A 27,546-nucleotide genomic window follows, 5' to 3' on the forward strand; every position below is an offset into this window, starting at 1 on the left:
CTTATATATTCTCTCATTTGTTTTGCAGGTTATGCATCATTTTTGGGTGGAAGGGAACTGCCCTACAAAATGTGAAAAATGCCATAAAGCCATTAAGTGTTATCAAGGCCTCACCGGACTACATTGTGTATGGTGTCAAATTACGGTAAATAGCTGCATCTCTTGGTCCCCCCTTTTTTTTTGGGGGGGGGGGGGGATTTATAAAACTGGGTGAAAGAAAAAGTGGTAATAGCTATATCAAATACTAATCAATCAAATTTTAAATCATTTTTGTAGTGTAGTTTAGAAAATGAAATCAACTTTTGATTGGTTGAAATCAGTAATGTCATCTTATTTGACATTACTACACTTCTTACACACAATATTTTAGACTTTTAGTTATAGAACTTGTCATATATATATATATATATATATATATATATATATATAAACAATGCAAAAGTAACAGCAAAACAAATGTTCAATAAATCAAATCAAATTTTATTTGTCACATACAAGTCATACATAGTACAATATGTAGTGAAATGCTTATACAATAAAGTGTTTGCCTTCATTTTATTTATTTACATTTTTTAAATCTGGATTACAAAAAAAGCTTTAATTTGGTTCCAAAGACTTAAAGCACAGTTAAATGTATTATTCTTAAGGTTATTTTAAAAACATATCAGCCACTCCACCTTTATTACTATATATTTCTGCTTTGTTGAAAAAAAATTAATGCTGAGTAGCACTTTAATTTTTCAGGCCAATAAAATTCCAGCTAGGTGGCGCCTGCTATTTTTAAAGTAAATGCCTATTTGACGAGAACTAATATACAATATTCTGTATTTGCTATTCCTATCTGCTATGGGGGTTTAGATTATGCAGAGTTTCTCTGGACAAGAAAAAGTTGCAAAGGCTGAAAGTTCAGTAAAATAGCCAAATTATGACAAAGCATCAAATTGTCACATTCAAAAACAAACTTTTTGAAGTTACACTGCCATTAGTTTTTTCTACTATGTGTTATCAGTAAATTAATTGTTCATTTATCAAAGAAGTACAACAATGGTTGATAAAAATTAAAGATTAACAATTTCTATTTTTTATATTATTAAAACAATTTTATGACGTTTAATTTTGGAATGATTTTACTGTATTTTAATTTTTAATACCGAACTCTGTAGGTAATGTTTTTTGTGCCTGCGCTGCTGCACGTTTTAAAATAACCCTTTATTGAACTGAACAATCCGCTGGTCTTCACTAAAACTTTTCTGAGAGTTCTTCTTTTTTCAGATTGTTTTCAAATAATTATTTTCTCATTATACAAAAATACTATACAGGTTGAGTATCCCGTATCCAAAATGCTCGGGACCAGGAGAATTTTGGATAGCGGATTATTCCGTATTTCGGAATATTTTAATATTTAAATTATGTATTTTGAAGTATCTTGCATGTATGTTGTATAAACACATAAAATACACACAAATATATTTTATTACCACATGAAATGCACACAAATATATTTTATTTGTTCAAAAAACAAGGTTCAAAACATGAAACAAAATTTGTGTACTATCTCAGATATTGAATTTGAAGGCCAAGCAATAATTTTCTTGTACATATATAGTGCCAGTTACATATCATGTCCTCAGTAGTGCTGTTACAAATGTCCCCAGTGAGTTTTATTTATTTAATTTAATTCGGATAACGGATATTCGGATACGGGATACTCAACCTGTATTGTCTTAAATGACTACAGGTTGAGTATCCCTTATCCAAATATCCGTTATCCAAATTATTCCGAAAACCATACATTCCAGAAAATTCTTGCTAAAAACCTACTGGGTACATCTGTAACTGGCACTACTGAGGAATGATATGTAACTGGCACTAAATATGTGCAAGAAAATGATTGCTTGGCCTTTAAATTAAATATTTTTGTGTGTATTTCATGTGCTTGTCATCATTGAAATATAAAAATATTCTGAAAAGCAGAATAATCCGTTATCCAAAATTCTTCTGGTCCCGAGCATTTCGGATAAGGGATACTCAACCTGTATTACCAAATTATTAAATGGCAGGATTTTTTTTTTAATCCAGTTTGTCCTACAAACAAATATAATTTATAATCTTTGTAAATAGTCACAATGCTTAGAAATGGAATTTATATAAAAAAAATACTAAAATAATGAAAATGTGTGAAAAAATAATTGTATTATAGATTTTTTTTTAAATATGTGTTTATCAAATTTGTCGTTTTCTAAGCAACATTTAACAATTGGTGAAACATTATAATGAATCACACTGAAATGTTATTGTTGTAAACAAACCATAAATGTATTTAATATGGCCCCAAACATATAGGGGGTTATTCTGATTCACTCGGAAAGGCACAATCACTCTCTAATGGACAAAATCATATGCACTGCAGGTGGGGCTGATGTAACATGTGCAGAGTAAGATTTGGGTGGGGGGTGTACTTCAAACTGATATGGCACAAAATGTACCAGGAAAGACTAAAATAACTTAATATGTATACTTTTAGAGCAGAGAAGCGAAAGGGGGGACGTGATAGAAACCTTCAAATATTATCAAGGGTTTTAACAAGGTCCAGGTGGGAGACATTCTTCACAGGAAGAGGAGCACCAGAACACGAGGACATGCACTGAAACTAGAGGGAGGAAGATTCAGGGGAAATTTGAGGAAGAATTACTTCACAGAAAGGGTAGTAGATAAGTGGAATAGCCTCCCATCAGAGGTGGTAGAGGCAAATACAGTAGTACAATTTAAACATGCTTGGGATAGGCATATTGATATCCTTACAAAAAAAGTAAGGATCAAATAATGGTTTGAGGCAACAGGTTTAAAAAAGGGGCAGACTAGATGGGCCAAGTGGTTCTTATCTGCCGTCAAATTCTATGTTTCTATGATATCTATATTGCAGTGTAAAAATAAAGCAGCCAGTATTTACCTTGCACAGAAACAATAAAACACCCAAACCTAACTCTCTCTGCACATGTTACATCAGCCCCACCAGCAGGACATATGGTTTTGTCCATTAGAGAGTGATTGTGCCTTTCCGAGTGAATTAGAATAACCCCCATAGTACACCGTTCATTTGAAACCATTTCAATCCACTCAAAAGGTTTCTAGGGTTAAAATGAATACAATTATATTTTGTGTCTACAGTTTGGTTTGAAAATTATCATTTTTGATGAATTCTGACGTATATAATTTTGGCAAAGCATTATTTTCTTGCTATATATTTTTGTTCTTTGACTTTCTCTGATCAGTTGAGCAGCGGTTCTCAAACTGTGGGTCCCGACCACGTCACCATGGGGTCATGACTCTATGTTGCTGATCATCAGGCTAATGTGTCTTTGGAGGGGGGACAGGGTATAACTCATTAAGTAAACACCCTCTGCTTCCCTATTCCATCCCCGTCACCCTTTTCCTTCCCCCATTACCCTCTGCCTCCCTGTTACAAAAGCAGTCACTTCACTTCACTGACCACACATGTGGCGGCCATTCAGTAGTAACTTGCTGGGGTCCTGTAATCATTTTTATTGCCTGACGGGGTCCCAGAGCAAAATAGTTTGAGCACCCCTGAGTTTAGCATTAGATGTCTTCTAGAGCAGAGAACCTTATGCCTACTGTAGCTACTGTATATCATTGCACTAAAATGTTGTGGGTTATTTTTATTCAACATATTTTTTACTATTGACATCTCTGATCTTTAGTATGTACTTATAACAATTTACAGCAGTATTTCAAACTATATATATACAGCCTATCTGAGGTTTATAAAGAGAAGTCTATAAAAGTGATTTATCTCAGGTACTCTGTCCTAAAGTGTCTACAACACCGGCATTTAGTGATTAGAGTTATAGTATATGGTATTTTGGCTTAGTTTGCTCTCCTAAAGGGAACACCGAAAATGCTGCTGTTACATTTATAGTAAAACGAGTCACTGTACAGTATATATTTTAAAAGTGTTTAATTGAAAACTTAATAAAAATACTCGCACTTTATATAGACTCTAATACAAATTCATTTATTGAAGTTACAGGGGTATATTCAATCTGTGTTGAAACTGCAGTCTTGCCGAAAAGACGGCAGTTTTCGACCTGAATACATCAGAAGGGGTTCCGATATATTCAATATTAGCTTGTTTTTTTCGGCATGTCAAAATGTTTCCACGTGCCGAAAAGCAGGTGGAACGACGGAAGAGCCGTTAATTCACCTGATTTTGACGGAAACACAGCCAAAACTGCTGCGTTTCCGTCATACTCAATCCGGCATAACAAGATGCCGAATTGAGGCAGGGAGGACGGCGCCGGGTGAACAGCAGCAGCTTACACTGCGCCGTCCTCCTGTCTGCCGCAGCCCGCACCCTCCCGTACATACCCGCCGCCGAGCCGGGTGAGAGCAGCTCACCCGGCTCCTTCCAGGCTCCCTCACCGTCCCCCGCCGCTCCCTGCCATCTCCCGCTGCCGCACTCATCCGGTCCGAGCGCCGGCAGGGTGAGTGTCAATCATCGGCCAAATCCAAAATCAGGATTTGGCCGATGAATTGAATAATGGATGCCAGATCCATTCCGGAAAAATGGATCCGGCATCAATTGAATATTGCCCACTGGCTCATATCTCTGGCTGCTATCAATCTAGTTATGCATTTTGATATGATATGTCATGTCTCAAGATGAATCATGTGACACAAGGGGACAGGACCTTTTAACAAACAGGAAAGAAGCCCATTTAAAATGTTCCTACAGGGGATATAGTGGGACATTGACATGGCCAACAAGGGCGTGCATTGCACTTCTGAAGGCTTATGCTACCTCTGACCCAGCTATCTAAACAGACCAGGGCATTGCGCCATGCATCTGTATCATGTGAGCGCAGGCACCCGTCCACCACTGCTTGGTTGTGCAGAGAAGCGGTGCACTCTCTGCCCAGTCTTGTCCTCCCTGGCTGAACTTTGATATACCTCTTAAAGTTCTGCCTGTGAGGAGTACACTGTCCAGCGATTTATTTATATATTAATGATTATTTAGATCACACACAAATTACCCAGTGTTTTATTTCAGGCATTCACATCAATTCCTATCCCAAGTAACGGTACCCCCCAACCCCCCACCCCAATACTCACTCACTTTGAAAAGAAATCTTCACTGCCACCGCAAGATACATGTACAATGATAATGCTACATCAACATTGTAACAAACTCTGAATCAGGTCATCCAGAATTGGGAATGCCTAACCAGAATAAGGACAGTTTGGAGGCGGCCATGCTGTTTCCTACCGGTTCTTGCACCTGGTCACTCCATCCGGCTTAGCAGCTGCTTGTCTGGATTAAGTAATGTTGGGGCACATTTTGCAAAATGTACAGTTATAAAAGATGGAAAGCCTAGCAACACTCTAAGGGGTCAATCCTATTGTTGGCAAAGGGTAGGATGTGCTATTGCTGTAGTGTTTCAATGCCAGCAACTGCACCCCAACTTGCACCCTTCATGGGCTGAAATCAGCCTGAATTTGCACACAATTGCTGGTACCTCTATGGGGTATTGAGCATTTTTGTGCAAGTTGAGGTCGCCAAAAAGTGTGGTCGCTGCCACATTGATCTTGCACATAAAGAGCATCATGGATAATTGGACTGACCCCTCAGACTACATCTTATCCTAGCATTAAATCTACTGTAAATCACCTGTGTTTATAATAAAATAATAATAATAATACAGGTTGAGTATCTCTTATCCAAAATGCTCGGGACCATGAGCATTTCGGATAAGGGATTTTTACGGTTTTTGGATTTTTTTTAACATACTTACTTGGTCCCCCTGATGGTCCCACGGCATCCTTGGTGTCCCCAGCATCTACGGTGACCTTCAGGATCTTTTTCTTCGGTACCAGGGGTGCATTGAGCGTCCCAGGGGTGCTATGTACGGCGCTGCGGACACTTTGCGGCGCCTTATAAATAAACGTACTACTACTACTACTACTAATACCAATGCTGGCCAAACTTATATATGCCGGGCGGGTTAGGTTAGGGAAAGGGGGGGGGGGGGTAGGCTATGTGTAGAGAGGGGTGGGGGTGGGAGTGGGGTAGAATGCATGCACAGAATCCAGTTGACAGGTCTATAGGGACTAGGTAGACAGTCAAAAGTCCGACATTGACTGAAGGTCATCAAGGGGTTAGGTCGACAGGGTCATTAAGGGGACAGGGTCATTAGGTCGACATAGGGAAGGTCAACAGTCACAAGTCGACATTGGGTTTTTCACTTTTTTTTTTAATCCAAATGTCGACACTAAAAAAAGTGTGCCGCGTTTTCACGCATGGCTTGTTGCACTCGCCATGCTTCGGGGCACGGTTCCTCGCTGCGCTCGGCACACAATTTTATTCTCCCACCACGCCCTAGGGCATGAAATACCGCCTGTCGGCACACGCCGGCTCACAAAAGTGAAAAAACCATGTCAACTTTTTGACTGTTAACCTTCCCCATGCCGACCTAATGACCCTGTAGCGTTATGACCCTGTCATCCCAACCCCATGTCGACCTTCAGTCATGTCGACCGATTGGTGACGATCTAACGCTTTTTGACCCAGTTCTTGTAGACCTAGTGACTGTATCCCGCTGTCGCAGTCCTCTGTTACCTACTGAGATATATTTCATTCAAAGTTTTTGCAATTTCTTATGTGACAACCTTTTAAATAAACATGACGACTTCATGCGATGATTCTCTTTTGCTCAATTTAACGTGTGATACTTTCCAAAAAGGTGTAGAATTTAAATTCATTAAAAAATGCTGACAAAGTAAAGAACTCTGTATAAATGAATGCATAGAATAAAGAACTATATAAAATAAATAATTTCCATGCAGGTTTAATGATTGCTTGCAGCCTTGTAACATTGTTACCGTCAACACTTACATGCACGCACACACACATATAGGCCTGTATTATTCTGATGGGGGGGTTTAATTGGCTAAATTATTTAGTTCATTATACACTTGCATTATTTAAAGGATGCATTAATTGATATATTTGTATCGTATGCTCTCCTATTGTTTTTCAGTTCAACACGATTTTTATATCTGTGTGAGTAAATAATTGGTCACATGTAGTTTTTTCTATTGTAAGATATTGTTGTTGACAGTAAAGTAACTATTAAATTTGAGCCCCCCTGCCTAAAATGTTGGCAGCGCCCCCCTGCCTTACCCCTCAGCAATTAGGCTGCCGCTGGTCTTGTCTACAGTCCCGTCCTGGCTCTCCTAGCTTCTGCTGCTAATGAAAAGTGACACTCACAAGATGGCTGCCCCCATACAACAGACCATTTTTAAGGATGCTAGAGGAGGCCACAAAAACAGTCTGCTGTATGGGGGCAGCCATTTTGTGTGTGTCACTTTTCATTAGCAGCAGGACTCTGAGTCTGGAGATACGGGACGGGACCATATACAGATGCGACAGGTCCTGGCAGGCGGCAGTGGGTAACAATACCCCGCAGACCCCCCGGTGCTCACACTTTCTCAGTACCTCCCTGCCACCGCGGGGTCTGTGATGCTGTTGTTATGCCACTGGTTGTTATTTTTTTATTTTATTATTATTATTATTATTACAGAATATGCTTCTTTTTCCCACATTGTGAGATTTACTGTAATAATAAATTGAATAACACGTAACACATCATAACATAGAGAATTAACCAACCAGATTCTTCAATAGGGATCTAATAGGTTTTAAGGTAACAGTTAAAAAGGGGCAGACTAGATGCCATCAAATTTAATGGGATAGATTTACTAAGAATCAGGATTGATCCAATTTTGGTCGAGATCAATCACGCTGAACATCGCAGAAACTCGGGGGAGATTTGCTGGACACATCTCCTAAATTGACTAAGAATCGAGATTACTTAAAGCGTGTTTTTCGATGACGAATTAGATTGAGATTTTACCTCCATGTTTTCTGTGTTTGCCCATGGGGAAATGCTCCCGCACAGTGAGATCTGTGCAGCACTTCTGTGTGGAAATTTGTAAAAAGTGCTAAAAAAAATTAAAAATAAAGTGTTTCTAAAAATACACTGTATTTAAAGAACCAACTGCGAGCTCTCAGATTGGTACTGCATCCAAAAATATGGAGTGGTGAGGGGGGGGGGGGGTGTTATCCCCATATTTTCGAAATTAGCACCGGACTATACTATGGCCCTTATTCTGATCGGTGCGGATATTCCCGCATTCTTACGGTGCGGTCCGCACGCCACGGTGTTCTGCCGCGTGCGGCCATCGTCCGTAGAAACGCCCACGGGTCCTCCGCATTCGGACGGACTCACTCTTTAAGAACAGGGCGTGTTTACGGACGACATACAAACCATGCGTGTGCGGGAGAAACACTCAGATTCTGCACGGTATTACAGAGTATTACAGAGTATGCTCGGGAATACCGCATCCGAACGGGAGCCAAGCGGTGCTACCGCACGTAAGCGGAGTATTTACGCCAAACAACCCACTATTATGTATCTTCTGCAATACATCACATGACCCACTTATTCAATTACCTATCCTCATAAAAAACTTCTTATTTGGAATTGGAATCAATTAGATGCCAATATATCCTTACAAGCATGCCTAACACATGCATTGCACACATTAACCCTTACAGCAATTGAAGTGCAATGGTTTCAATTAAAGCACTGACAAGCGTCCTATTAGTGAGTAATGCGTAAAGGAGTCGATTCTATTGGGTTCAGGTGTTAATGCTTGTAGTCATTAGGCGTACGTTCGCCTACCGCATGAACGAGTGGTGTCCGCTAAGCAATAGTACACTTGTGGACACCGCACATTTCTGCCCTTTTTGATCGCGTGCATTCGGAGTGCTATCCGAATGTACGCCCCCCAACATAAGTGTACTCCCCCGTATCCGCCCATGTTTCCGCCCCGTTTTGCCCACTTTGAAACTACGCCCATGTGTCATTCCGCATGACGCCCATAATACGCCCATATTTCCCGACTGATTGCGGGGAACAGTTTTGGACGGGATTTGGCCGAACTGGTACGGAGTCAAGGCGTGGCACATGCGCGTTGCGTTCTCCACGCATGCGCAGACGCCGAAAACACGCGATCCGAAAGTATGCGGTAAAGTCCGCGTCAATCAGAATAAGGGCCTATGTCAGGAAGTTAATGCCAACGGCCGGGGACACATTTCTGCTGGCCCTGCAGCCGTGACGTTAACACCCTTACTAGTCAGCCCTGGCCAGGGTTCCCTGGGGAGTGGAAACCTCCGCAATAAAAGGTTTTCCCTCCAGGCCACCCAAGCCTGGGACTATTTTGGCCACCCCTGGGCTGTTGATGGAGAGTTCATTGCAATTACGTGTAAAATAAAGTTTAATGTTGTGTTTTACTTGTGGAACAAGAGGTCTCATAATTTGGGGCATTAAAGGGCTGTTGGTACCTGTAGCTCCACTACTAAAACAAAATAATGATAGGACACACATACACACCGTCATAGTATAGCTTTAATGAACACTTATGCACACTACACTAAAGGCCCCCATACACTATGCGATTTGGGCATGATTTCACCCGATTCGGATGAATCGGGCCTTGAAATCGGCCCAAATCGCACTTGCAGACACCCCGTCCGATCCGATGCGCGGTCCTGTGCGCATCGGATCGGGGTCGGGAGGTCGGACGGGCTGCACATAAGATTTGCTAAATCTTATGTGCAGCTCAGCCCAGGAGCCGTGCGGGGGATGACAGCGGGCGGGGGATGCCAGCTATAGAGAGCCGAGCAGGGGGAGGCTGCATAGGGAGCCGGACAGGAGGAGGGCGACAGCGGGAGCAGCGCGCTGGGCAGGGAGGATGACGCTGGCTGCCGGGCAGCGGCGGGAGCCGGGAGGAACACACTAACTAGAGAAGGGTCGTTCGCGAACGAACCGGATCTTTTTGAACGGATCACATTCAAGACCGAATGAGCCGCCAATCCCAAAAAGGTGATCCGTTTCAGTTTACAATACATTTTCCTGATCTCGGTGCTACCACCTGTGGCAGCTGAGATGTACTACCTCTGTAGATTGAGTACAGTGCTGTGACTACAAGTGATAGAAAGATTAGCTGCTGCTGCCAGGGATGGCCATCGGTGCAGACGCCATCGATGGTTTCCATCGATGGCGATTCTGCACCCAGCCATCGATCAGTGTTTTTACTCGGTCATGTATATCCCCCCTTTTTTTTTAAAGCGAGCTGAGGATCCGCCTAAAAGATACGCATCTTTCCACTGAGAGATCCGTCGGCCCCGGCTCAGCTTAATGATCCGTTTTGGCCATCTCTAACACTAACTTGAAAAAAAAAAAAAGGCCATACAGATGACTAGCAAGCCATTGATTGGCTGAGACCTCTCTCAGCCAATCGCTGATTGGCTGAGAGAGGTCTCAGCCAATCAATGGCTTGCTAGTCATTCTGTATGGGCTTTTTTTTTTTTTTCAAGTTATCTGTGTTCCTCCCGGCTCCCGCCACTGCCCGGCAGCCAGCGTCATCCTCCCTGCCCAGCGCGCTGCTCACGCTGTCACTCTCCTCCTGCCCGGCTCCATATGCAGCCTCCCCCTGCTCGGCTCTCTATTAGCCGGCATCCCCCGCCCGCTGATGACCCCCCCGCACGGCTCCCTCCTCCTGCAGCTCCCCGGGGACCGCATATGATAAATCCATGCGATTTATCATATGCAAACCTTGGCACATCAAGTGCCTAATCGTGCTTCCCCCTCCCGGGGAGCTGCACGGTGAAATCAGGTCCGACTTGTCCTTAGGACAAGTCGGACTAATGTATGGGGGCCTTTACATACACACACACACATACCCCCATACCCCCATAGCCCTTTGGTCCTCTTTTCCAGTAGAATCCATAGTGTAGATTGATCTTCTTTATTCCAAGGAGGAATGCAAGGATGAATCTGGGAGTTAAAAAATAAAAAAAAGTGCTTGTTCCTAACCAAGCCAAACGGAGAGAATCCAGGGGTTTATTTAATAAGATAGGAGTTCTATTTCAGATGTGATGTTGCTATGGGCAAACAATCAGAAACTACTTATTTATTTAGCACCTTCTAGAACATAGTACTGTAAAAAGAATCTGATTAGTTGCCCATAGAAACATTCCATTTGAAAAATAACTTCTATGTTATTACACATGGATTCTTTTCCCGAATGACGGGCTTCCACATGACACCTGTCACCTGGAGACCAACTAGCCAATCAAGGAGCACAAAGTAGTAAAGCTCTCCTGATTGGCTGAGGTCTGCTGATCTTTTACCCAAGCGGAGCCCATGCGATTCTCTGGGGATTTTCCTCCCATATAAATATATGGGTGGGAACTGGCGGTTTGCCAAAAACCGGAAACGTTAATTAGGGCAAACCACAAGCTTGCCCTTGGATCTAGAGTTCTGCATCCCTTGGTTCTCTCACCATACAGTGTTCTCTTTTATTGCCTCATTTTCGTCAGAAACATAAAAATGCTTTGCACCCAGCAATTCTTGTACAGATGTGTTCTCATACGAGGGATGTGCAATCGGTTTCCGGCAGTGCAGTGCGTAGGTCAAGTAGACATAATCTTCCTGTAGTGAAGAAGTGAAGAAGTCTGAAGAAGTCGCCATGTTCACATCTTCACAAGCTCGTTATGGAGCTCAGCAGCGGTCTGCTATAGAGTTTTGATCAAGTGCATTTGCTTTTTGGGTGGAAACACTATACTTAACCACTGTGTTTGAGTGGTTCACTGCATTTCCAAGTGGGAGATGATCCCCCTTCCCCTGATGCGCCACTGGCTGACATTGCCCTGACCACACCAGGCTTGCTGACTACTCTCATGTTGAACCAACTGTGGTTCAGCTAAGCCCATACATCCTTATGGGGGTCCCTGTTGAACACTGTGAACTTTCTAGATCAGATCTTCAATGTGACACCTCTGCTATGCAAATTGAGTCCCTTACTCTCCGCAAATGGGAGCCGAGCAATATACAGCTGTATCCACGCTCATTCATACTGAGAACAAGGCGCGGGTGCAACCTATGGCTCTCCAGCTGTTGTGAAACTATAAGTCCCAGCATGCCTTGCCACAGTTTTGCTTTTAGGGAGTGCTGGGACTTATAGTTTCATTCCTGCTCATCCACACTTCCTACTCATCCACATCCACAAACTCATCCACATTCACAAATTGGGAGTGCTAGCAGATCTTGTTCACGGGCAGACCTGCCAGTACTGCTGCCCTGCTGTGAAAAACGGGGCAACAGTTGGGTATGATTCGATTTTATGAATTTTTACTCTTTGTATCGTAAATAATATAATCTGACTTCCTTTATTTGAGAATTTTTCAATCCCGAATTCCGGAATTGAAAAAATGCCCCGGGTTTGGCTTCCCTAGAATTAACATTGGATATACAGAAAAAGCGATCTCCATCTTACATTGTTCTTAATTGTGAAATATTGTTATTAAAGTGTTTTACTGTACATTACTGTACTTTTTTTTTGTATTTCTAAATTTATTGTTTTTTATTTAAGGTAAATACGTTATACACACTGAATTTCCTGGGTGGCATCTCACTTTCCCATTGTGTCCTCTAATAATTGTACATTATATATAGTTGCTGTGGGCTCGGCACTCCAAACGACCGGTGTATCAGCTGCAGCCGATGCCCACACAAAGTACGTAGATAGTTGGTTGTAGGTGCGGTACTCAGACTTATAAAGACAAAAGACACGGCGGTCTTATCAACTTTGCCGCCGTGTCTTTGCCTTCATTTATGTCGTCTTTATAAGTCTGAGTGCCGCGCCTACAACCAAATATATATATATATATATATATATATATATATTCTGCCTGCCATATCCTGTAGGAGACAGAGGTTCCCTGTAGAGATAGACCTTAAAAATGTGCTACTATTAACCCCGGATGAACAGATATCCATCTTCCATATTGGATAAGGTTAAAACTTATTAGGGATCGGCTTTATAAGCATACCTGAAGTGTTTTTATGGTGTTGATATAATCACAAATTATTTTTATCAAATAAAGTTCCTTTTGAGAACTCGAATAAAGTCTAGGATCAGGAATACTTCCCAATCTCAAAGAAAAAAAAGGGATTTTTATAAAGATTTCCTTAGAATCAATTTTTGCTGGAAGATTGGTAAAATGTTCCCCTGATGAAGTCTTGTCTAGATGAAACGTGTTGGGATGTTTCCACACTGTAATATCTGTGACAACCAAGTGAAGGCTTGAAATAATCAATCATTGGATCAAGTTTTATGGACTGTATATTTAAACTATTTAAACTATAGGCACCACACCACTGTTGGGTAATACATAGATTAGAGTTGGGCACCGATTACAATTTCTAATCGCAATTAATTGCATGAAATATTTGTGATTAACTGGGATTATTCACGTTGTTAGGCACATATTTGCTGCTTACCTTCATTTTTGTTGCCAGCGGTTCCATGCTTGTTGCCGGGGCGATTCTTTGCTCATTGCCATAGGGGTTACATACTCATTGTCAGGGGTTCCATGCTCATTGCAAGGGGGGATTACATGCTTGTTGCAATAGGAGGTTAAATGCTTGTTGCCAGCGGGAGTTAAATATTTTAATTTGGTGCCGTGGAGGCTCCGAGTCTCTGACAGCATTAGAGACCCTGCGCCTCTCCAAAGATGGCTGCCGCCGCAATTACTGCCTCACAGCACTAAGGTCATAGGTTACATTCCCACCATGGCCCCAACGGTGTGGAGTTTGTGTATTCTCCCCGTACTTGCGTGGGTTTCCTCCGGGTACTCCGGTTTACTCCCACAATTCAAAAATATACTGGTAGGTTAATTGGCTCCAAATAAAATTAACCCTAGAATGTCTGTGTGTGCGTGTACATGTGGTAGGGAATATAGATTGTAAGCTCCACTGGGGCAGGGACTGATGTGAATGTTCAAATACTCTCTGTACAGCGCTGCGGAATATGTGTGCGCTATATAAGAAACTGTTAATAAATAATAAAATAATAAATATATATGTGTGTATAATTTTTGGATATGATATATTATGTAATGCGTTAATGACTAATGTATTGTCACCCACAGCTACACAATAAATGTGCGTCACATCTGAAGCCTGAATGTGACTGCGGACCGCTGAAGGATCACATCCTACCACCCACATCAATCTGTCCGGTTGTGTTGGTGAGTTCATTGTTGGATTTGTTTAGCAGCCTGATCCGAGAGCATGGCAGAAATCTGCACGTATCTCGTAACCACAGTACTTGTTAGAAATGTATATTTCTTAATATACTGCTTTCCCATTAAGATGACAATGAAGTTTCATCAGGATAGGCAATAACGGAGGCTGAGTCAGACTTTATTACTTATATAGTGCTTACCAGAAGCGCTGCAGCAGGTCACTCTTACGTTTTACATCTTTTAAAGATCCAGCTTCCCAGAAAGCTGAAGGTATTCTAATGGTCAGTACTTGCTGGGGATATAGGCTGCGGATCTGCAATGCAGAGGTCTCTCATCCAGAGGTTATTCTGAATGATGACACTGTCCACACATACAGTAGCATCTTACAGATTATACTGGGAGGCACGGACGCGCTATGTCACTGCAGCCAACTGAATGGGTCGTGGATCAGCCCCAAATCAATGTGGAAATCTATGATAGAAACATAGTTATCTGTCTGTCCATCCATCCGTCCGTCTGTCTGTCTGTCTATCTATCGATCATCATATCATTCTATAAATTCTATCTACCTATCTGTCTGTCTATCTATCTATCTATCTATCTTTCTATCTATCTATCTATCTATCTATCATTATATCATTCTATAAATCATCTATCTATCTATCTATCTATCTATCTATCTATCTATCTATCTATCTATCTATCTATCTGTCTGCCTGTCTATCATATCATTCTATAAATTCTATCTATCTATCTATCTGTCTGTCTGTCTGTCTGTCTGTCTGTCTGTCTGTCTGTATCTATCTGTCTGTCTATCTATCTGTATCTATCTGTCTGTCTGTAGCTATCTGTCTGTATCTATCTGTCTGTCTGTCTGTCTGTCTCTATCTGTCTGTATCTATCTGTCTGTATCTATCTGTCTGTCTGTATCTATCTGTCTGTCTGTCTGTATCTATCTGTCTGTCTGTATCTATCTGTCTGTCTATCTGTATCTATCTGTCTGTCTGTAGCTATCTGTCTGTATCTATCTGTCTGTCTGTCTGTCTCTATCTGTCTGTATCTATCTGTCTGTATCTATCTGTCTGTCTGTATCTATCTGTCTGTCTGTCTGTATCTATCTATCTGTCTGTATCTATCTGTCTGTCTGTCTGTTTGTCTGTCTGTATCTATCTATCTGTCTGTCTGTCTGTATCTATCTGTCTTTCTGTCTATCATATCATTCTATAGGAGTGTACACACGCTTCGATTTTGGCAGGTGTTCGATTTGATCTGGCTTATAGTGGCTTATAGAAGCCAAATCAAATCGAACGTTTTTTTAAGATGCTTGGGATCTGCATTCGATTCGATGCGCGCTCCCGTTTACTCTGTGCAGGCAAGGAAATATCGAATTCCATCCAGTAAATTAAATGTGTACAATGTGCCTTGAATGCAAATCGAATTCGATATCGAATAGATCGAATGTGAAATCGAATGGGGTGGAATTGGGGAAATCGAAAGCAAGTAAATCAATGTGTGTGTACACCTTATAAATTATATCTATCTGTCTGTCTATCTATCTATCTATCTATCTATCTATCTATCTGTCTGTCTGTCTGTCTGTCTGTCATCATAAGGTATCATCTTATAAATGATCTATCTAGAGTATCTATCTATCTATCTATCTATCTATCTATCTATCTATCTATCTATCTATCTATCTATCATTATATCATTCTATAAATCATCTATCTATCTATCTATCTATCTATCTATCTATCTATCTATCTATCTATCTGTCTGCCTGTCTATCATATCATTCTATAAATTCTATCTATCTATCTATCTATCTATCTATCTATCTGTCTGTCTGTCTGTCTGTCTGTCTGTCTGTCTGTCTGTCTGTCTGTCTGTATCTATCTGTCTGTCTATCTGTATCTATCTGTCTGTCTGTAGCTATCTGTCTGTATCTATCTGTCTGTCTGTCTGTCTGTCTCTATCTGTCTGTATCTATCTGTCTGTATCTATCTGTCTGTCTGTATCTATCTGTCTGTCTGTCTGTCTGTATCTATCTGTCTGTCTGTCTGTCTGTATCTATCTGTCTGTCTGTATCTATCTGTCTGTCTATCTGTATCTATCTGTCTGTCTGTATCTATCTGTCTGTATCTATCTCTCTGTCTGTATCTGTCTGTATCTATCTGTCTGTCTGTAGCTATCTGTCTGTATCTATCTGTCTGTCTGTCTGTCTGTCTCTATCTGTCTGTATCTATCTGTCTGTATCTATCTGTCTGTCTGTATCTATCTGTCTGTCTGTCTGTCTGTATCTATCTGTCTGTCTGTCTGTCTGTATCTATCTGTCTGTCTGTATCTATCTGTCTGTCTATCTGTATCTATCTGTCTGTCTGTATCTATCTGTCTGTATCTATCTCTCTGTCTGTATCTGTCTGTATCTATCTGTCTGTATCTGTCTGTCTGTCTGTCTCTATCTGTCTGTATCTATCTGTCTGTCTGTCTGTATCTATCTGTCTGTCTGTATCTATCTGTTCGTTTGTCTGTCTGTATCTGTCTGTCTGTCTGTATCTATCTGTCTGTCTGTCTCTGTCTGTATCTATCTGTCTGTCTGTATCTATCTGTCTGTCTGTCTCTGTCTGTATCTATCTGTCTGTCTGTATCTATCTGTCTGTCTGTCTGTATCTATCTGTCTGTCTGTCTCTGTCTGTATCTATCTGTCTGTCTGTATCTATCTGTCTGTCTGTCTCTGTCTGTATCTATCTGTCTGTCTGTATCTATCTGTCTGTCTGTATCTATCTGTCTGTCTGTCTGTATCTATCTGTCTGTCTGTCTGTCTGTCTGTCTCTGTCTATATCTATCTCTCTGTCTGTATCTATCTGTCTGTCTGTATCTATCTGTCTGTATCTGTCTGTCTGTCTGTATCTATCTGTCTGTCTGTCTGTATCTATCTATCTGTCTGTATCTATCTGTCTGTCTGTCTGTTTGTCTGTCTGTATCTATCTATCTATCTATCTGTCTGTCTGTCTGTATCTATCTGTCTTTCTGTCTATCATATCATTCTATAGGAGTGTACACACGCTTCGATTTTGGCAGGTGTTCGATTTGATCTGGCTTATAGTGGCTTATAGAAGCCAAATCAAATCGAACGTTTTTTTAAGATGCTTGGGATCTGCATTCAATTCGATGCGCGCTCCCGTTTACTCTGTGCAGGCAAGGAAATATCGAATTCCATCCAGTAAATTAAATGTGTACAATGTGCCTTGAATGCAAATCGAATTCGATATCGAATAGATCGAATGTGAAATCGAATGGGGTGGAATTGGGGAAATCGAAAGCAAGTAAATCAATGTGTGTGTACACCTTATAAATTATATCTATCTGTCTGTCTATCTATCTATCTATCTGTCTGTCTGTCTGTCTGTCTGTCTGTCTGTCATCATAAGGTATCATCTTATAAATGATCTATCTACAGTATCTATCTATCTATCTATCTATCTATCTATCTATCTATCTATCTATCTATCTATCCATCTATCTATCAGCGGCGTAACTAGATTTTCTGCGCCCCCCTGCCGACAATGCAGGAGGCGCCCCCCCGGTAAGAAAAAACGGAGCGGAGGGGAGCCGGGGTACGGCGAGGGGGGGGGGGGGTTGTGTTGTGTGTTTGTATGTATGTGTGACGTGTTTGTGTGTATGTGTTTGTGTGTGTTACCGGGTCCCGGGCGGCTCTCCCATTTACTGCTGCTAATGAAAAAAAGTGACACTTGGAAAATGGCTGCCCCCATACTGCAGACGAAAAACTGTCTGCGGTATGGGGGCAGCCATTTTCCAAGTGTCACCTTTTTGTATTAGAAGCGCTGCGGCTGCCGGGACTCGAGAGAGCTGGGACCCGGTGCAAATAAAACCTCCGGCGGCAGAAGGCAACCAGTGAGTAACTATCGTCCCGCAGCCCCCCCGGCGCCCACATACCGTCAGCGCCTCCCCGCCACCGCGGGGGCTGGGGGACGATAGTTACGCCACTGCTATCTATCTATCTATCTATCTATCTATCTAACTGTCCTTCTATCTATCTCTCTGTCTGTCTGTGATACCATTCTATAGATTATATATTTATCTCAGTCTATCTGTCTATCTATCTCTGTCTGTCTATCTACAGTATCTATCTGTCTGTCTATCATATCATTCTATAAATTCGATATTTATATCTGTCTGTCTATTATATATTTATCCCCCCCCCCGCCCCACACACAGACACGCACATACACACGCACGTCTGTCTCCCTTCCTCATGTTCGTCTCAGTCACGCCTGTGTAGGACTACTGTACTCCGTCTATGAGACTTCATAGTATACAGCCTTATTTGCGAATTACACATGTATATTATATTGTAAAAACAGAAAAACAACAACAGTTGATAATTCCTGGGCTCTGTGACTGTGGAGATCTGGCACAGATAACATCATAAATGTTACTGATGTTCACAGACAATTTGCTAATCACTTGTAAAGCTCTGTTTTCACTTAATTCAGTTTCAGAATTTACTTAGAAATCCAATAGAAATAAGTCTGACCATGTCATGTCGGAGGCAGCAAATTTCGGTGTTAGTGTCCATGTGTAGTGGTTGGGGATGACATGTCCGACCGTCCGGCTGTCAGCGAGATGCGCCACGTATCCCTTGCACAGACCCCGGCTGAAGTCACTGGACGGGCTGATTCGATAAATACCTACGTGACACGAAGCTCTTGGCTTATCTGGATCTCATTGTGTTTTATTGAAAAAGAAAAACAGAGGAAGTCATTTTAATTTCTAAATTGTATTAGTTTTCTAGATGTATTTTTTGCTTCATAACCAACAACAGACTTTCTGTGACTCTGTTACCCAATAATTAACAGGACATAGGCGACTGTTGTAGCTTTCAAAATTTAATACAAGTAATTTCATTTTCTGGCATTAAAACAATAAGTTATTTTTAACTGTATTTATTAGAAGTTGGGATAAGGTAAAAGTTTGGCAGCAGATTGCTCAATATTAATAATTGCATAATACGCGGCAGATGGTTTTATATGTATTTTGGGTACTTGTGAGTTATCTGGACGCCCGATTTTTTGATTGTATGCCTTAAGTTAAGGCATACAATCAGATACGATGCGATGCGATATCGCATCGCATCGCATCGCATGCGACCATCGGATGCGATGACCCGATTTTTCCATAGGAATCAATGTTAAAATGATTCCTATGGAAAAAGGGGTCCTTTTCATACCCCTACTATCCAAGTGGGCATGGAGTTGGATATAAACCTGTGGCGAGCGTAGCGAGCCACCGAGCCCGAAGCGTGGCGAGCGAAGCGAGCCCCGCGAGGGGACGGTATTCCGTGTCCCCTCGCGGGGCTCGCTACGCTCGCCACGCTTCGGGCTCGGTGGCTCGCTACGCTCGCCACAGGTTTATATCCAACTCCATGCCCACTTGGATAGTAGGGGTATGAAAAGGACCCCTTTTTCCCATTGAATTCCATGTTAAAATGGACTCAGTCCATTTTAACATTGATTCCTATGGAAAAATCGGGTCATCGCATCGCATCGCATCGCATCGCATCCGATGGTCGCATGCGATGCGATGCGATGTGCCCGATCCGACCCGATTTTGAAATCGGGCGTCCGGATAACTCACAAGTACCGTATTTTGTTGATAGAATACAAGTATTAATGTTGCAGTAATAATAATGATAATAATGATGACGATGACAACATATTGGTAGAGGATCAAATCATTTTTTTCAAAATTCCCAATCTTAGGATTTTCAGTGTGTTACAGATGTAGTGGCGGATTCTGGTTCAATCAGCCCGCAGTGAATTCTCTGCGGGTACCGATTGTGCGGCTCTGCGCATGCGTATCGGCAAATACACGCCAGTGCAGGGCCGCTGTGCAAACTCTTTCGGCAGTGTTTTCTGGGAGTGCCCACAAAAATGGTGGGCACGCCCAGGACGGATAGCTGTAAATAGATAGACAGACCGACAGACAGACAGAGATAAATAAATAATTCATAGAATGATATGAGAGATAGATAGATAGATAGATAGATAGATAGATAGATAGATAGATAGATAGATAGATAGATAGAGATAAATATATCATTTCTAGAATAATGGGCCCCATACATCTACAGATCGATTGTCAGATTGGGCTGGTTGGAACAAAATCCTGGTAATGGATGACAGCAAATAACCATTGACCATTTGCTTTGAAATGCCCAAAATAAATTGTTTCTTCAATCTATTGGACTTGCCCACACACTACAGATTTGTTTCAGTGATTGGCAGATTTTTCCTGTTAGAATGACCACACATACAAAAATGAAACTCCAATAAAACCAGATTTTTAAACATGTTTAACAATCTGATTCAGCAATTGATTGGCGATCCCTATTCATTTTTTTAATTGGGATCGCCAAAAGGGGGAGCCCACACATTAAAGATTAATTGTGACAATCATCTCCAGAACGGAGGATTGTCACAATTAAGTGCTGATGTAGGGGGCCCAAAACACTGTCATTTAGATAATACCAGGTTTTTGCTCCAACCAGCCCAATCTGACAATCGATCTGTAGATGTATGGCTAGCTTAATATGACAGATAGATAGATAGATAGATAGATAGATAGATAGATAGACAGACAGAGATATATAATTTCTAGAATAATAGGAGAGATAGATAGATCGGACGGACGGACAGACAGACAGAGATAAATATATAATTTATAGATAGATAGATAGATAGATAGATAGACGTCTGCGCCTTCCTGTTCTCGAACATTCGGAGGCAGATAAGTCAGTCTACACTGACTATTATTTGCAGGTAAAAAACCATTCAATGGTTGTTGACCATCAAATGTTTTTTTGTGTGCATATGCTCGCGTGAGGATGGATGTGTGAGCGTAGATATCCATCCACATAGCTGAGCGTATATTTGCTCAATGGCTGGGCGCAGGCGTTCGTTAGGCCGGTGGGTAGCGTTAGCCTGCTCGCTCAGCAGCAAAAGACCTCTGCTTAGCGAATGAACCAGAATCATGCCCATAATGCGTATCACGGAACAGAACTGTGGTTCCAGGTACCAGGTGACAGGCTGAATGCTTTTAAATACATAATGATAATTGACATAAATTGGATGTGTTAGGGGTCTATTTATGACACAGTGATAACCCCATTCTCCAGGTGTTATCACTGCTTCTCCCAATGTAAACCATGGAGGATTCTCTTATTACTTAAGCAGTGCCTCTCTGACGGTGGGCAGGGGCGAATTTAGGGGTCAGGCCACCCCTAGGCACAACATTTTTGGACGCCCCCCCCCCCCCACTAGGCCACGGGCCTAGTGCCCGGCTACCTGGGCCTCACGCCCGGCTACTGTGTCACGGGCCTAGTGCCCGGCTAACTGGGCCACGGGCCTAATGCCCGGCCTATCAGGACAGGGGCCACGGGGAGGGGGGCCCAGCGAAATATAAAAGGGCCAGGAGGGCCCAACAATCAAGTGGCCACGGCCCGACTACAATGCCAACAGGCCGGGGGGCCTGAAAGTACCCACGGGCCTAGTGCCCGATTCCCGGTGGTCTAGGGTAGGGGTAGGTGGCCCAAGGGCCGCCTACCTGGGGTTGGGAGAGGCCGCAGGGGGGAGCTTCGTCAGCTCTTCTGCTTTCCACCACCGCTGGCCTCTCCGTGGGAGGCCATTTTCTTTCTTCTGCCACTGGCCTGTCCTGGCCAGCGGCGGTGCCGCTTCCCCTCTTCTTCCAGGAGGCGCCGGAGATCTTCTGTCTTCTTCAGCGGCCGCCGGAGCTCTTCTCTCCGTCGCCGCTGTCTCCTTTCACCTCCAGCGTCTTCTCTCTTCACAGGCTCCGCCGGCGTGGGATCCTTCTTCTTCGCCTCCCGGCGGCTTCTGACGTCAGACGCCGGGGGCGGGCTTGGGGAGGGCGCGGGCGAGCGCTGATTGGCTCACCGCGGCCATCTGCCATTGGCTCCCGGTTCGGGAGCCCTGATTGGCTCCCGAAGAGTGGGAGGTTCGAACAGCCGGGGGCGGCACTTCTTATTGGCGGCCATTAAGGCGCCAAATTCAAAATGCCGCCGCTTCGCCGACCTCCGCCACACCGGCAGCGCTGGGATCGGTGCGTTGATCCCAGCGCTGTTCCTCTCCCCCACCTGTACTGTGGGCGCAGGGATCATACAGCTGATCCCTGCGCCCAGCTCTATCCGTCCCTGCTGCTGCTGCTGCTCCGGTTCTGGGAGCAGGGGAGCTGTCCCAGCACCGGGGCACATTATTACAGAGCACAGGATGAGCTCAGCTCAGCTGCTTTCCATGCCCTTTGGATACACAGCAGCCAATAGGCTGTGTGTATACAGTAGCCAATGGGTGCTGGAGGCAGTGAGCCTGAGCAAATCAGCTCACTCAGCGAAGACGCAGAGGGACCTGTCCCTTTGATACAGGCAGCCGCTGCCTGTGATGTACTTGTACGGTCACTGTGTGCTTGGCAGAGCGGGAGGGTAGCGGCGGGTAACGAGCAACGCAGCCGGTGACATATGATGAATCATGTCAGCGGCGGCGCCGTTTGTAACTTGCCGCTTCCCACCCACTCTGCCATGCTGCTATTTAAAAGAATGGAAGCCCGCTGTGCCGCCCTTCATTGGCGCCGCCCTGAGGCCCGTGCCTCAAGGGCCTAGGCACAAATCCCGCCCTGACGGTGGGATGTACAGATGTGCCCACGTTTCATCCTTGCTGCCAGCTGCAGCAAATGTGGGTCATTTGTGTTTGGGCACTGTGCTGGCACCTGTTAGCCACAGGATTGCAAGGTGGGAGCTAGGATAGTCACATTGCGGGTGCCGGTTGTGAAATCGCTGATTGTCTGAGAGTCATGACTCTTTTGGCCAATCAGCAGCCGGCCATTGATTCAATGGAATTATTTAAATCTCCTGCCAGGCCGCAGCTCACTCTTCACGGCCGGCACCGCTCCTCTGCTCCTTGGTGCTGGCCTCTCTCTCGATGCAGTAGCCGGCAGCAGCAGAATAACCAAGCACAATAGCAGCTAGTACCTATCACAGCACCACTGTGCAGCTGACTCTAACAGCAGAAACACATTACGAAAGGCCCCCCTTTCACTGATCGACACAGCCATCCACTGCCAACACGACTGGCACTGCACTGCCTACACCGTTGTCGGCCTCGAACTGAGGAAACTGCCACCCCCCTCAAACTGAGTACACCACCAACCAGTGGTGCAAGTAGGAAAAACGACTTAGTGGTACTGTGCCGCGCCGCAGGCGCGCTCCAAAAAATGGGTGTGGTTAGGGGCGTGATTAGGGGCATGGCCATATGACACTAGGGGAGTGGCTAGAATATTGCACGCCAAAGGCACACGGCCATAATTTACACATTAATGCCTGTTACGCGTCACACACCCAATACATATGACCCATGCCATAATGCCCTTTACACATTATGCCCCACACCATAATGCTCATTGCACCGCACAACTATTGCCCATTACTAATATACCCCCACAGTGCCAGATATGCCCCCACAGTGCCACACATATGCCCCCACAGTGCCAGATATCATATGCCACACAGTGCAACACATACAGTATACCCCCAGTGCCAGATATCATATGCCCCACAGTGCAACACATATGCCCCCAGTGCCAGATATCATATGCCACACAGTGCAACACATACAGTATGCCCCCAGTACCAGATATCATATGCCCCACAGTGCAACACATATGCCCCCTGTGCCAGATATCATATGCCCCACAGTGCAACACATATGCCCCCAGTGCCAGATATGCCCCCAGTGCCACACATATGCCCCCAGTGCCACACATATGCCCCCAGTGCCACATATGCCCACCACAGTGCCACAGATATGCCCACCACAGTGCCACACATATGCCCACACAGTGCCACACATATGCCCCCAGTGCCAGCCATATGCCCCCACAGTGCCAGCCAGTACCAGATATGCCCCCACAGTGCCAGATATGCCCCCACAGTGCCAGATATGCCCCCACATTGCTAGGTATGCCCCCACAGTGCCAGATTTGCGTCTCACAGTGCCAGATATGCCCCCCCACAGTGCAACACATATGCGCCAGATATGCCCCGTGCCAGTTATGCCCCCACAGTGCTAGGTATGCACCCACAATGCCAGATATGCCCCCCACAGTGCCAGATATGCCCCCAGTGTCAGATATGCCCACACAGTGCCACACATATGCCCCCAGTGCCAGCCATATGCCCCCACAGTGCCAGACAGAACCATATATGCCCCCACAGTGCCAGATATGCCCACACAGTGCAAAATATGCCCCCCCCACAGTGCCAGGTATGCCCACACAGTGCCAGATATGCCCCCACAGTGCCAAATATGCCCCCACAGTGCTAGGTATGCCCCCCACAGTGCCAGATATTCCCCCCACATTGCCAGCTGCAGAACAGCACAACTGACCGTTGGTTGCTGGCTTGCTGCAGCCTGTTCTCTCCCGCTCCAGCCGCTGCCTCCCCCCGCCGCCACCTCCGCGCCGCTGCCTCCGCACCGCTGCTGCTAAGGGAGGGGAGGGAGTGAAGGAGAGACACGCGATGCGCTCCCCGCCCCTCCCCTCCATAGGGAATCTGCTGTGGCGGGGGGCAATGGACCTGTACAGGCCACGCCCCCCGCCACTTACATATACGCGCATGCGCACAATGTTCTGGGGGGGTAATTTCTTATGGCGGTACGGGGTACCGGCACCCTATGTTTTAGTGGTACGCCGTACCACCCCGTACCGCCTCTCTTGCAGCACTGCCACCAACCCACCTATAATGCCGATACAGCCGGCTCTCCTGCACTGGGGACACCGACAGCAACCCCGTTCTGCCGACACCTAGGGGGAAATTTATTAAAGGAAATTTGTAAAAAATAGGTGAACTTGTATCCAGAAATACACTTATTTTTGACATTTACTATCCCGAAAATACGGCAATTCGTATTCGTATTGATGTGCTATCAATACGAATACGAATTGCCGTATTTTCGGGATAGTAAATGTCAAAAATAAGTGTATTTCTGGATACAAATACACCTATTTTTTACAAATTTCCTTTAGTAAATTCCCCCCTCTAATGTCACAGTGGTTCCATGAGGCTCCTAACCTCCCTTTAATGATTGTTACTGTATATTTCTTTGAATGGCAATAGTGAGAGCATATTATGTTAGGGGACTCATATTCCAGTTAGATTGTTTTCCCAAACCGACAAGTGTCAGTCGAATATTTATTTATTTTCAGTTTCTTATATAACGCAGCATATTCTGTTGCGCTTTACAATAGGAGACAGTGATACAACAAACTGAGGGGTAGATGTATGACGCAGTAATAAGGGAGGAGTGTCTGGTACTTTATCACTGTCCAATCAGCTCCTGGCTGTTAAGTTACAGGCTGGGTTTCAAAAGGGACAGTCAGGAGCTGATTGGCCGGTTATAAAGTACCAGGCACTTTATCACTTCTCCTCCCTTATCACTGCTTCATACATCTACCCCTGGGTATTTACAGACAGTGAAAGGTATGAGGGCCCTGCTTACAATCTATAGGCATAGACAGTTTTCTGCACATGGCGTATCACGCAAGCTACTTACCTACCATGCTATGGATATATCAGTCAGTGGGACCAAAGGACACGTTTGCGTCATTGTAGCCCCACCCCCTGCTATGCAACAAACCTCCATACATTTCCACCACTGTACATGGGTCCACTTTAGACATGGTTCTACATTTGAAGTTTAGTACATCTGCCTGTAAAACTTTACAGGTATCTCCCAAAAACACCTGTGTTTCTGTCTGTTCTGAAAATTGATTTGACATTTAAATTTGCTCCACCCCCCCACTGCAATGCAACATCGTTTTGCTAGGTAGCAAATTTGCACTTTCAAGCTAGATTGAATTTTAGTTATAAATTATGCCATGGACGATTATAATGACAGAAATTCTTTTAAGCTGCAATATTTATTAATACCAGCAGAGGGAGCTGAATTCTTATTTTTCAACTACCATTAATTTGACATTGTAGCTGAATTTACATTTTTTAAATGTACTGGTTTTTTTTTTAACGGAGGCAGATAGTAGGTAAACGGACATATATTTAAAAAATAATCAGTCAGTATATTGTAGTAATCATTGTATATGTAATTAATTGAAGATTAACGAAGTGTAATTACTAATGGTTAATTGTGTTACAAAACTCTTAGGGAAACTAATTAGCATATATGATATATTTGTATTTAATTGTAATATGTTTGGTAAATGTAAATAAAAATACTGCTATCTATCTATCTATCTATCTATCTATCTATCTATCTATCTATCTATCTATCTATCTATCTACAGTATCTAGCATTTACATTACTGCCAGGTCACTAAAAAGGGGGCAAGGGATACAACTTCTATGGGGCACAGGCTCTTGGGGGTGGGGGCCCAGCAGACAATCCCCTGCACCTTTTTAATATTTTTTTCTTTAAAATACTACTCACTGCCAAGTTTGGAGCTGTCAGGTATTTCCATGTAGGGAAAGCAGCAGGAGACAGGGTGTATAGCATTAAGCTGCACACTAGAGGGCGCTGCACTGTTTTCTCTGTATGCCTGTAGGGGGGCAAGAGAGCTCCTCCCCAGCACCATCCAGTGGACAGGGAGCGCAGCAGGCAATCAGATGTCCGGTAGCAGTCATCCCCTGCAAAACGTCGAGCAACGCCCTCCTACCCCCCTATCGCCTGCATGTGCCTGCTACCATGCCTGCAAGTGATAGCCCACCCCCCCTTTTGATCTATTATGCATGTGCCTGCCAACCTCCCCCCAAGTGACAGCCTGTCTCCTAGTAGTGTCTCTCCTGCCTGCTCCCCATTTCACTCCCTGGCTCTGTCTCCCCCCTCTCTCTTGCCTGCTTCCCAACCTTCTACCTGGCACTATCTCCCCTTCCTTCTTTCTGGCGCCATCTCCCACTCTCACTCCCTGGTACTGTCTCCCCCTTCTTCTCCCTGGAGCTGTCTCCCTCTCTCCCTCCCTGGCGCTGTCTCCACCTCCTTCTTTCTGGCACCGTCTCCCACTCTCTCTCCCTGGTACTGTCTTCCCCTCCTTCTCCCTTTCACTATCTCCCCCTCTCTCTCTCCCTGAAACTGTCTCCTCCTTCTTCTCACTGGCACTGTCTCCCCCTCATTTTCCCCGGTGCTGTCTTTTCCTCCTTCTCCCTGGTGCTGTCTTCCCCTCCTTCTCCCTGTTGCTATCTCCCCACTCTCTCTCTCCCTGACACTGTCTCCTCCTCCTTCTCACTGGCACTGTCTCCCCCTCATTTTCCCTGGTGCTGTCTTTTCCTCCTTCTC

General features: G+C 44.1%; 1 protein-coding gene across 5 annotated transcripts in view; it reads left to right on the top strand.

The window, feature by feature from the left end:
* The window catches only part of DGKB (diacylglycerol kinase beta), a 438,667-nt gene that overhangs the window by 149,608 nt on the left and 261,513 nt on the right, over window positions 1–27,546 (top strand). For all 5 annotated transcript variants that reach the window (XM_083186797.1, XM_083186798.1, XM_083186799.1 and 2 more), the window contains exons 12-13: window positions 29–145; window positions 14,078–14,176. In XM_083186797.1, coding sequence (XP_083042923.1) covers window positions 29–145; window positions 14,078–14,176 — 216 coding nt within the window. The remainder of the gene's footprint in view (window positions 1–28; window positions 146–14,077; window positions 14,177–27,546) is intronic.

The sequence above is a fragment of the Crinia signifera genome, chromosome 5 (assembly GCF_055691185.1).
Source record: "Crinia signifera chromosome 5, ASM5569118v1, whole genome shotgun sequence".
Classification (NCBI taxonomy): Eukaryota; Metazoa; Chordata; class Amphibia; order Anura; family Myobatrachidae; genus Crinia; species Crinia signifera.